The sequence below is a fragment of the Tiliqua scincoides genome, chromosome 1, assembly GCF_035046505.1.
Source record: "Tiliqua scincoides isolate rTilSci1 chromosome 1, rTilSci1.hap2, whole genome shotgun sequence".
Classification (NCBI taxonomy): domain Eukaryota; kingdom Metazoa; phylum Chordata; class Lepidosauria; order Squamata; family Scincidae; genus Tiliqua; species Tiliqua scincoides.
The window spans coordinates 96,507,557-96,520,737 of NC_089821.1; the positions used below are offsets into that span (position 1 = coordinate 96,507,557).

A 13,181-nucleotide genomic window follows, 5' to 3' on the forward strand; every position below is an offset into this window, starting at 1 on the left:
CATGAGATTGTGCTTCTGTTTGAATGAGAGATCTACAATGCCCCATTGCTATGTCTTATGAAAATAATGTTATCAGTGGTGAGATCTTCCAAGCTCCTGCAGTCAATGTAATTTGAGAAGGTATCGTCACCTATCCCATTTGATAGGTTCTTCAATATGAAGAGGCAACTGCTTCATCTGGGTGGTGTGAGAGCAAAACGCTTCCTTCTGTACTATAGCTGACAGACAGAAATGAGATATTTCAGCCTCACTATATAGATCTGTTGGTCTCCACAGAGTGTTTTGGAGACTGCAGAGGGGAATACTCTGAACACAGACTCCCACTAATTTTTCTTAATGTATGCAAATAACTCTTGCATGGGGCTTCTAGTCCTGCCCAAGGTTCCATAGGAGGAAAAAGATACTTTTTGCATCATTTGCTGCCTACTGAATAGCATATCAATAAGTTAAACACCAGGGAATCCTCCATCTGTGATCTTCCCCCATACACCAAGTTGAATCTCTCTTTTTTTGTTATATTTGGGGAGGGGGAGCTTAACTGATGGAAAAGGGATAGAGTGCAAGGTGAATTGAAGGGGAGGCTGCTCTTTCTTTGGTGACAGTTTGGTGACAGTCTGGCGCTCTCTTTACGATTGGAACAGAAATGCTCGCGAGGTCAAGCACTCCTGATCACATATTTGTGATACCCCTACCCCAGTTATGATTCATTTTCAACCAACTGCTGCTAAAAGTCACAGCTTGTTTACTCTGTCCACCCTTGCCCAAATCTGACCATCTTCTTTGCCACTCACAGAAAACCCATCTCAAACCCTATCCTACCTGTAGATTATCTATTAAGAAAATATCTCCTAATCCAATGTTTCTCAAACTGTGGGTCAGGACCCACTAGGTGGGTCACGAGCCAATTTCAGGGGGTCCCCATTCATTTCAATATTGTATTTTTCATATATTAGACTTGATACTACCATGGTATGTGAATGCACTTGGGGAAATGTTACAGATCTGTGCTTTTAACAAGCTACTATGTATATTCTTTTAACAATGATAGGTAATGGGACTTACTCCTGAGTAAGTGTGGGTAGGATTGCAGCCTAGGATTGTTAAAAATTTCCCTGCTTGATGATGTCACTTCCGGTCATGACATCACTTCCGGTGGGTCCTGACAGATTTGCATTCTAAAAAGTGGGTCCCAGTGCTAAATGTATGAGAACCACTATCCTAATCATTAAGAACCACTTGTGTTCGCTGAAGAAATATTGGCTGATATTCCTGAGTATAAGCAAGTAATCGACTTTATAAAATATAATTAACCTTTCATTGACATACTAGTATATTTTTCTCTCAACATTGTATATAATCTAGAACTGGTCATATTTTATATTTAATACTACTTGACTGAGCTCCATTTTCTTCTACAGCTTTTTATTTCATCTGTCTAATGTTGGGGTTGGGATCAAGTCATTTCTGTATCTCGTGCAATGCCTAATAAGCTGTATGTGCTAAATAGTGATGATGGTGAATTTCTGAAAATGGGCATGAGAGATTAAATAACCTAGATAAGATCTGCTTGAGATATTAGGAGCAGATAACAGAGCAGAGCAAAATTTGCAAAATTTTGGTTCAGCGCCAGCCTCCTTATCTGTCTTTTTCCTCATTTCCTACCTTTCCCATACTTACAAGTCATGAGGGTGGGAAATGGCAGCAGATAGAACAGGTAGTAGAGGAGCTCACTCAGACTAAAAACCCAATTCTATGTGTGGCATCCAATGGCAATGCACCTCCTGCACTGGCACTGACTCACGAGCAGTCAGCACCAGGCTCTTTGATAGTATGCTACTTGGCATGCTGCTGACAGTGCTGGTGGGAAGGCTTGCACCTTTCCGGCTGCTCCAGCACGTTCCTGCCACTTGTTGGAACAGGTAAGTCAGTGGGAGAGGCAGGAGGTGTGGTGGGTGAGCAGAACAGGATGGGGTGGAGGCAGAGCAGGGCAAGGGAGGGTGGGAAGGGGTGGGCAGATTGAGCCAGGGAGGGGGCAAGTTTGGTGACACCTGCACTGCCAATGTCCTATTCACCTTCCCAGACCCGATCCTGCTGTGCAGGAACAATTTTCTTTCTGTTTGTCTTGGTGTGTTATAATATCAAAAGACCAACCAAGACACCAAGACAAACAGAAAGAAAAATGTCACACAGTTCCTAAATTTGAGTATTCTGAATCGAGCCAAGCTTTCTGTACCAAGTAATCACTGAGTAGGTTACATCTTGGCAAGATCTGCAGAGTAACTGATTGTTTTCTGTCTTTTAAATAATTCATGTTTGTATGTAAAATGTAATGTACTTTCATTTCTGTGTGTACACATAGGTGCACACATATACATATATTTGGGTACTACTTAGGTTTATACTCTCTCTACGATTTCTGTACAGAGTCTTCACCTATCAAATTTTTATGTCTAATAAAGGTTTTGTTGAATGTTGTTGAATATCAAAAGACTATGATTTTACTGATTTAAAATATGCTTTAATTCACTTTCTAAAACTGAAATATTATTTAGGAAAATTATTTAGGAAAAAATAACCTGAAAATATGTAATACATCCGTGCATTTGGTATAATGCACTTTGATTGTTTGTACTTTCTGCAAACATCTAAATAAGGGATAATCTTGGATGTTTCTATCTATGGATTACATTAATTCTAATTGAAGTAGGTCACTGCTATGTGATTTTAAAAACACCTGTTCTGTGGAAGTTGTTGCACAATGCAGTACTCTGAGTTTATTTAATATAGCCCTTATGCAATAAAAAAGTGGTTGCTCTTGTAAAAGTTGAGGAAGAATATTTTTAGTTCATGTTAATAATGCCTAGCATTTGATATATTTCCAAAGTGATAGCACAAAATCAATTTTTATCACATGCTATATTTTTATATGATAAGAGTGATTTCTGATCTGTGGTATAAAAGTACCAGTAAGAGATTATGTGGAAAAGCTCCCATCTTTCTTTGATCGTATACAGACAGCAATGTTTTGGAGACCTAATACTGATATAAATGCATTGGCATCTGTGTGGAGGTTACCCATGAATACCTAACCATGTCAGTGGGGCATATGGTAGACTCAGCATTTAAAGGACTCTTAGTCCAAGCAGCTGTAACATCCATTCGTCTATAACATCTATATAATCACTATAAGTGAAACTTCAATGGATGTATTTTATGAAGAAGATCAGGGGTTTACAGTTCAATCCTATGCTTCCCAGCTCCTGCTGGAGCAGTGGCACCTATACGGCTACCACTGTATCCAGTCGGTGCTGGGAAGCTGCTGGGAGTCTCCTAGGGGGAAGGGGAGTTTCGTCCACCTTCCCCCAAGAAAAGCCCCAGTTCCAGCAATGAGTCTTCTTGCGTCTGTGCCAACTGTTTTGCCAGTGCAGACATGCAAGCCTGTGTCTGGCCTTGCGGCCCAACACAGAAGTCAAGATCCAGTAGAACACTTTGTTAACTTTTTTACTAGATTAGTGTCATTTTTCATGTAATTTGAAAGAAAATAAATATTGCTTATGTTTTTATCTCTGAAAAAAATGCAGGCGTTGTCAAAGTGGATTATGGAGATGTGTCCATAAGAAAAACACTGAGAGAACACCTGAAATGTAAACCCTTTTCATGGTACCTAGAAAATGTCTACCCGGACTCACAGATACCAAGACGATATTACTCCCTTGGAGAGGTATGATTTCTTTTCCGTAAGTTCATGTTCTGAAAATGAGCAAAACTTCAAAAGAACTGTTTGAAGAAAAACAGAGTTTTTCTGTTAAAGAAAATGCATTTTTAAAAAATGAATTTTGTTTCTCAAAGTGTGTTCATATTTTGTTTTTGTGAGGTTCGCATTCTGCGTCAACCCAGACAGTTTTTCTTTCAAAATAGCTTCTGGAGTCTTAAACTGTATTTCTATTTTGTGTTCGTATGCATTTCCAGCAAGTAGTGCCAGGTAGTGCTCATTCCCAAACATTTGTATCAAAATGAAAAAAACATAAGTTGCCACATCTGTAATTTACATGTCAGGTAGTGCCATGCAAACAATTGAAACAAGTTAAGTTGGGCCTGATTCAGATTGACCATCCTGAAGTCCCTCCACCAAGCCACATTGCCACCTCACCCTGCATCTGTGCTGTTCCGAAAACTGATCCCAGCAAGAGGGATAGAAAGAAGGAGTTCTCATGGAAACAGGCACCCTAGTTTCAAGAGTGCCCCTCCATGCCCCTGTGGGCATTCACAGGAATAATTTCTAATGACCCTGGGCACCAGTGGATCCTCCTTTACATATGAACAGTTGGATTTGGACCTGAGACCTGTCCTCATCAGGGTACACTTGAGAAAGGAGAGCAGGAACAGGAAGTACCAATTGCTGAAAAGATTGGTAGCAAGGGTCAGTGCCACAAAACCAAGCCTCTTCTGGTCAATTCTAGACTGCTGAATTGTTCAGTCCCTCCATTTCAAGTTTTGGCATAATTGGAGTTAACCAAATGTTGCAAAATCAAGTTGTGTTTTTTTGTTTGTTTTGTTTTTGTCCTGTTTCATTTCAACACTGTAAATGGTTTGGTGTGGGAAAAATAACTTTCTGCAACAGTGATCTGCTTCTTTTTTAAAAGAAGGTACATTTACTGCACACGTTTGGAATTTTAAATTACAATGCAAAGTCAGGTCCACTGTGAAATTGTCAGTCTCCCCTTTTTTTAAAGAGTGATCTCCATCAAGTTCATTTTTTTAATAGCATGCCTAATAAGCATGAAAGAATAATGTTTTACCACTGATATATCAGATGGGCATGACAAGGTAAATTAAGTTATGAAACAGTCATTAAAACACCTTGTTTTTCACCAATAAGGGCTAGGTTTCTATGGAAACAGGAGAAGAATTCCAAGCATGTCTGTGAAATAAGCTTGTCTTGCTTGTTAGCTTCAACTGCTAACTGCCCACTGAGTTTGAGGGTGGATTCTGCGCCCCCCCTCCCACTAGTGCAACTATAGGATATATAGGATGCACCAATCTGAACAGTAGCATAACACTTCTATTTGGACCAGAAGCAACAAAGAAATGAGCGAGCTTTTGAGTTCATCAAAATTTTCCATTGGGCTGGATACTACAACAAGGGAGAAGGAAACTGGTGTTCTGGGTTGAACCTATAAGAGTTTGAGATGGTGTGCAAGATGGACTTAAACTGTGACTTATGGTCTAGTCCTATTGGGACACTGTGCCAACATCACACGAATGCTGATGCGACGTCCATCACATGCTAAGCCTGTCCAGGCAACAGCATGCTAACTCAGCCCTACCAATAATGCTGGCATGCCTTTCCCACCAATGCAGACAGCAACTACGGAAGCCACAACACAGCCCATCATATACAGAGCAGTGTGTTGACATCAATGCATCATCAGCACAACATCTGCACATCATTGGTGTCACATCCAAGGAACCAATCATTGCATCCACCCACTTCAACACTGGCAGCTACAGAGTCACCACAAGGGTGCACTGGATGGGAGCAGGTGCAGGGCCAATGAGCAATGAATGTTGGGGGGGGGGGTGAAGACAGTCCCTTGCCAGGCACTGGGAATTAGTAGTACAGCAATATAGGCATCTCAACTAACAATGGGGAGATGCCCCAAGGTCTCCACATGCAGAAAATGACAGAAGTATGTCACACTGCCCCACCCCCTTCAGGAGCTACTGTGGCATCAGGAGGGGTGTCTACAGTTGCAATATCCTGCTTTTTCTCCCCCTTTCCCATTGTTCCCTATTATTAAGAATATATTTTGCTTATCATAAAGAGTAGTCCACAAAGTGGTTTGTATAGCAAAATAGGTCAATAAATACACTAGGGATTTTGCCTACCTGTGCCAGCTCTGTCACTGGCTCTGTTTTTTCCAGCACTGGTGTCTGTCCAGTTGATGTCTGTCAACTGAAGGGGGGTGTCACCAGGGCCAGACCCAGGCAGTGCAGGCCTACTTGAGAACAAGGAGTTCCTCAAGGGTAAAGGGCTCCTTGGGAGTAAGGGACTCCTCAGGAGGAGGGAAGCAGTGAGTACTACCGGGATACAGCCCCCAGGCAGGGGACCTTTTCGGGAGTAGGCTCCAACATCACATGGCCAGAGGGGTAGACCCAGACAGGCAGGCTGCTAGGTTCATAAGCTCTACAAGGCTTAGAAGGCTCTAGGTTCATAGGCTCTACAAGGGTGGTCTGGGAACGCTCAAGCTGACCCATTGCCTTACCAGTACTGGACCCTAGCCTTGGAAGGGCAGGAATCGCCCCTCCATTTAGAAGGTCGACCCAGACCCTCATCAACAACCAGAGGAGGATCTCCAAGGAAGGAGCTGCTCAGAGGACTGAAGGGGTGTGGAACCACCTGGGAGCCTGGGGAGGCCTCACGACACCTGTGCAGTGGGAACAGCCAGAGGAACCAGACCAGCAGACAGGCAAGCTGGGCGGAGACACCATCACTACCGTTCGGCAGCCAGCTGAGGGGCTGAACCCCATGCAGCTTCAGGGTCTCCCCGTAACCTCTAGGCAGCAACGCTGACTGTCTTATTAAAGCCCCAACATCTTACCTGGCCCTGCTTACAGCAGAGGTAAGGCCTCTGGTGCTAGCCTTGATTCTGTGGACTTACCTATAGTTAATGGACTTTTGTATTCCCTACCTGTGGGGTTTGTACCTTGCCTGTGAGCAAGACACAGGTCCCTGTGAGGGAACAGAGACTTAATGAATGTGAAGCGCTTGACCTGAATAAACAGGCTTGGTCAAGATGGACATCCGTCTCTGTGGTTACTTCTGAAGCAGGGTAAATGGGAAGTGTCCTGAGTTGACCCTGGACCACCTGTAGACCCCCCCCCCCGGGGGAAGATGGGATCCCACAGTGGCACTACAGGGGGTTGGGTTCTGGCAAACATTGACTTCTCATTCCTTCCACATCTCTCCTAGGACCCTTCTATTCCGTGCTCCCATTTTCTTCCCAATTTTGCCTCTGCCTGCAGAGTTGCACTGGAATCTGAATGACATCCAAGTTAGATTGTCTGATGAATCGCCTGTGTTTCCTGATGAATCCCCCACGTTTCCCTGATCTGTGTTGCCCAAATTGGAATGTGTCTGCCAGTTGGCTCACACTCCTGTCTGTTCCATTCTGCCAGCCAGAGATTGCCATGACCTCACTCCAGTAAATGTAAAAACTCCCAGTACACTGGAAGTCATAGTAATTCCCTTCCAACAGCCTGAGAACCCACTCTGTGGACCTCATAGAGGAGGACCCACTCACTGAACACCAAGTTAAAACAGCTGGAGATTCATTTAGGCATGGTAATATAGCTAGAGAAAGGGTCTAGCTAGAGCACATCAAGTTTTCTGTTTCATTTTGGTCTGTTTTGCAAAGTCCTCCCAGTTATCACTTTTGATCCACTTATCTTCCCCTGTGGGTGTGCAAACTTTTAATACACACTGGTTCTGTTTTAAACGCTGGTCTGTAGTTATGGGGAAGTTCAATGGATTGCCATGTCCCTTGCTCTGCAGATACTACTGTGAGAGATTATAATCCCTGGAGTTCTCCTATGAGAGGGTTAGCCCACAGGGAGTCTGTGGAACTCCTTGCCACAGCATGTGGTGATGGCATCCTGCCTAGATGCCTTTAAAGGGGAATTGGACAAGTTTCTGGAGGAAAAATCCGTTACGGGTTACAAGCCATAATGGGTATGTGCAACCTCCTGACTTTAGAAATGGGCTAAGTCAGAATGCTAGGTGCAAGGGGGGGTACCAGGATGCAGGTCTTTTGTTGTCTTGTGCATTTGGTGGGCCACTGTGAGATACAGGAAGCTGGACTAGATGGTCCTATGGCCTGATCCAGCAGTGCTGTTCTTATGTAGTTCTGTATAGCCTATGCTGGTGGCAGCACGTATGTTCTTCCAAGGCTTCTCTGTTCAACTGGGTGTCCAACAAAGGAAAGTGGAGATGAGGAAAGGAGCAAGCATGCTAATTACTAGGTACTACTTTCTTGGTTCATCCCTCATTCTTTTGTGTGCTCCCTCTTGTCCAAGATGCACTGGCACAGTGTTTTTCCAATGTTGCTCCAGTGTCCACAGCTCGTCTGCTGATGGGCAAACCTCTACACAAGTGAGGTTGTAGTTGCACTGGTGCACATAGTACTGGCGATTCCGGTCCCTGTGCCACCTCAGGCAGGACTGAAGAATGCCCCCTCACCAAAGAGAATGCCAGGGGCCCCCACCATTGTGTCCAGGGGCAACCACCTCCAGCTCCTGAAGGCCTAAAATGTCACTTCCCGTTTTAGTCTGAAAACTGGAAGTGGGGTTTGAAGACCCTCTGGAGGGATGGGGAGCATACATCTGCCTCTTGGGCTCTTCCAACGCCTTCAGAGGGCCTTTGAACCCCACTTCCAGTTTTCGGACTAAAACCAAAGTGATGTTTTAGACCATCCAAAGGCCTCAATTCGGGGCCCAGGAAGGTGGGGAGGCAAGGAAGGTGGCGCCCCCTGCAGGTGTGGTTGCCGAGGGCATTTGCCCCCATTGCTGCCTGCAGGTATGCTAGTGGTATATAGAGATATGTTGTCATTTCTTGAGAATAGGATTGGGCCTTCAATTACGTTACACTGCACATGGTACAAAAATAACTCAGATTGCACCAAAAACTGCAGGAGAAAAGGAGCATGGCTGTTCTTCTGAAAATGTAAGATTAGTTATTGAATCTGACTCTAGCACTAACTGGAATTAATGTTCCTTACAAGGTAGAAAGGAGAAATAAAGAAGAATGTAATAGACATCTTCTTCTCCTTCCACAGTGATCTATTCCATACCTCCTCCTGCAAACATTTCAAAAGAGAGGTGATTGGTTGACAACCTTCAGTCTCAAAAGACTATGGTATAAGCCTACAGCACCCAGTATTACCAGGCGGTCTCCAGAATAATTTTTCAAAACATTACAATGGTACACTACAAACATTTCTGCAAAAAAAGGCTTATTGCCCTATCCTATCCCCTGCCATGTTATAGCAGGCAGCCATGCCAACTGAGGCTGCGCTGCATGCTGTGGTGGGAGAAGGAATTGGATAACCTGCAGGAGGTAAGTAAATTTTTTTTTACTTGCCTCCCAGTAGGCTGCCCAATCACCCACCGTCTCTTTGAACTTATGCCAGACTCCAACAGAATTGGAGCCTCAGTCTGGCACTTTTAAATAGTATACAGTCAAGACAGAGGGGATTAAATAATGCATTATTTCCACCTTATTGACATTCTTGCCATAAGTTACACATCTCTTTAAAAGTAAGATACGAAGTCATAATATTCTGGATTTACTGTCTTGTCATTGCTCACATTGCCAGGAAAATGAGCACCTCCTAATCTATTTCTTTTATAGATTTTGTAATGAGCATTTTAAGGAAAATCTCTGAAACTGTGAAATTGAATGGAAAAGAAGTCCTTGCGTAGTTTATTGTTCATCCAATTTAAATTTCATAAGCAAATCATGATCTAATAGTAAAGATAGTCTCTGAAACTTAATTTTCCTCTTAGAATCTTTTCCTCTCTTTTGGTAGAGCTATAGTATAATAATACTGCAAACCCTACAACCTACGGCATTTTTTCCCAAAATGTGGGTTGGGACCCACCAGTGGGTCATGACCTGATTGTTGGTGGATCATAAAACTGGCAAGTTGATAGCTGACAAAGAAAATGTATTGAACCCTATGGAAAGTGAAACCGACAACCCGATCCTCACAGTGGAACAGGCATGCCAGCTGGCCTGCCCAGTACCCAGCACAGAACTGGGACTGGCTGGCACACAACGTGGAGTAAGAGGAATTAATTCCCCTTATCCTGTGTCATGTGACAGCTGCCCTAATGGGACTACTCAGATCTGCACCACTGAAATCAATGGCACAGATCCGAGCAGTTCGGTATAAGGCCAGGCTACTCAGGAGGGGGGTTAGGATCCAGCTGGATCCTGGTACCACCCCCTGTCCTGGGGCCGGTCCACCTGCTGACCACCCCATGACGCCCTCCCTCTGCCCTCCCCAAACCCCTGTGCCATCCTAGGGAGGCCAGCACAAACTCACTATCAGCGCACTGCAGGCTGGCATGTGTTCTTGCGCCAGCCCGGCCAACTTGCCAGTCATTGCAGACATGCCTTACAGTAGATCTGTGACAGTACTGGGCTAGTGTACCTTGTGCTGGTCCAGAGAGCACTCAGGATTATGCTATGAGTCACATGTGTGTGACCATTTGTGAGTAGGTGACCATGCTCAGCTCTTATTGAAGGCCAGGTGAATGCAAGGCCCCAGAATGGTCCCACTCTAATTAATGTGGAGCTCAACAAATGCTCCAGAAGGTGCCCCCAATAGTAAAAAAAAGGTTAAAGCAGAGACTTGAGTGGCTTTTAAAATGAAACTTTTTTAAAAAGTCCTGTTAAGCTAGGTGGGTCCTGAGTGGTTCACAAACCCTGGAAGTGCAGTTACTATTATTATTTATGTACTGCTTTTCAACAGGAGTAGTTCACAAAGCGATTTACATTGTAAAATAAATCAATAAATGGTTAATGGCTCACAATCTAAAAAATACACCAGCATTGGAAAAGACACCATGCTGGGGTGAAGAGGAACACCTTAAGCTGCAATCCTGTGCTGACTTACCTTGCAGTAATCTTTTTGAAATCTGTGGCACTTGCTCCCTAGTAAATATGCATAGGATCATGCCTGGAGTATTTTCTAATAGTTGACTTTTTCATAACTGTACTGTATCCAATTTTTGTATGTTTTACTAACTCTTAAACTTCTATTATGCTTTGAATTTCCCTGCAGTATTTGTGTTTTTTTCCCCCCAGATCAGAAATGTTGAGACCAACCAATGCTTAGACAACATGGGACGCAAGGAAAATGAAAAAGTAGGCATATTCAACTGCCATGGCATGGGGGGAAACCAGGTAAAAATACATCTTTCCTTATTTTCAAAATAGTTTTTGAAACTATAAAAACATTTTAAATATTCTTGAGGCTCAGCACACATGACCATTTTTGAAATCTCCCGAAAGTTCTTTCACTAAGGATATTGTTTCAACTTAATACGGTGATTAAATGCATGGGAGATGCCCTGATTGGGGCTCTGCCCCACATGCTTGCCCAGTGGAGGAAAGTGACAGATGAAGGATCTGACAGCTGCTAAAGGGAGAAAGCCTTTTGCGGTGATCCAAGTGATGATGTAGCTCATAGACTCCAGTAACTCAGTTGCCAAGGCAGTGGAGAGTCTGTTAGCCTTGGTCTAAGATAAGGAGGTCTCATAAGAAGCAGGATTCTTCAGTACATGCACAATCTGCTATGCTGGATTTAAGGCTGGAGAGGAACACTGAGAAGAAGGAACAGTCACCTAGCTGGTGGGTGCACTTCCGGGTTAGGGAAGTGGCCACACAGACCACTGATAAGGAGGAGGACAGGAGTGAACTTCAACCCCCTCAATTATCAGTGGTATTGGAAACAAAGATGGCTGGAACAGAGCCAGAAGGGACTCCCTGGTGCTAACTATCCATCACATATTGATAGCCACAATTTGTTTCTGGGATAGGATGGGTTAGATGTTATGTGCTTCTATGTATGAATGCCTTTCAGAATAATAGTTCGGTCTGTAGAGAATAGTGACATGATGAAATAATGACTTTGAAAAGAGACACACACACAAAAATATATCAGATTCAACTTTTTAAAGAATCCTCTCCAAAGTTGGAAATGCTACAGCTTTCCTTAGGAGCTTCTCTTTGCTCTTGAACTGTTCTTAGTAGATTAATTAAGAAAATTCTTTCCCAATACAGAACATAGTAAGCAATTTTTCTCCCTTTCTTCCCCAATACAAATTATTGTTGGACAAATTTTCCCCAGTCCTACTGTAAATCTTCCTTGAATTAACTGTGCTCAGTGTTCTGCTCCACCCATTTCCCAGTTGTTTATAGAGAATGTCTATAAATTTGACATTGTTATATGTGCAATTTTTTTTCTTGTTGCAAAGACAAAAGAGATGAGAATGGGGTACAGACATAGTACTGCTCTAATAGGTTATATAGGTCACCCAGGGCAACCTTCCTGATTAGAACCAGAGAAGGGAGCTGTTGGGTACAGGGAAATCGGTTCTTGAATTCATTTGTACTCAATGGACATTGTTCAAGTGTGTCCCTTGTGAACACTTGATGCACAAATATGGGGTGTCCTGCCCCATGGTTATAGTTTTGAGGATGATGACAAGACTGAAGCCATTTTGGGGAACAGGGAATACGAACAAAGGTAGGAAAGTGGGGCAGAAACCATATATTCCACATGTTAGAGATTTATATTTATAACATTGCTTTGACCAAGGAAGCAAGGTTCTCCCTAGGAACCAGGAGATCCTTTTCAAAACATTGGCTCTTCTCCCTGCTTATGAGCAGGGAGGTTTCACATAAGTTAATTGACAACTTGGCCAATTGATTGCTGGTCACACAGGACAACCTACCCCTGATGAAACCAGGGAAGGGAGCCAGTGGGTTGACAGAGCCAGAAGATTGATTGACATGAGACCAGTGCACAATTCATTGGTTCTCAAAAGAGGCTGTTCAAATGCTCTTCTGTGTTCTTCCCCATACTTGCAGTTTTGGGAACTGCAACAATATCAAGCTCTGGGAAGTTTTCAACAGGGAACATGAGCAAAAGGAGAGAGTGGAGTGAGAACTATACATTCCATGTGTGCCAATTCTTGATGAATATTTTGTCTGGAGGAAAAAACAAGTGCCAGGGCACGTTCACTCTGCATATTTGGGGTATGCGTGGTGATGTGTGTGATGGATTACCCTTCCGATGTCAGCACACTTCCTATTCCAGCTAGTGTCCCCAGCAACTTTGCAGAAGTTTCAATGATTGATCAGCTAGTGGACTTCTTGCATCGGCTTGTACTGTCAAATCACACAATGCTTTGTGTGGAGCACTTAAATAAGTGCAGTTCAGATCAATTCTGGCTGCCAGAGTGACCATAAAGGAGGTTATGTTACAGAACAAGCTGCATTGCTGCCCTGTCCTGCCTCAACTTCGTTTTGCCACATGACAATTCATAGATGCACACCTTGCTCTTCAGCTAAAGGTGGCGTTGTTGATGAAGGCCATCACAGAGGTGGAAAG

At 43.5% G+C, this 13,181-nt stretch overlaps 1 protein-coding gene across 7 annotated transcripts in view; it reads left to right on the top strand.

Annotated features, from left to right (window-relative positions):
* Nucleotides 1–13,181, top strand: part of GALNT13 (polypeptide N-acetylgalactosaminyltransferase 13) — a 226,074-nt gene that overhangs the window by 179,330 nt on the left and 33,563 nt on the right. For all 7 annotated transcript variants that reach the window (XM_066633827.1, XM_066633844.1, XM_066633854.1 and 4 more), the window contains 2 exons: nt 3,582–3,721; nt 10,871–10,969. In XM_066633827.1, coding sequence (XP_066489924.1) covers nt 3,582–3,721; nt 10,871–10,969 — 239 coding nt within the window. The remainder of the gene's footprint in view (nt 1–3,581; nt 3,722–10,870; nt 10,970–13,181) is intronic.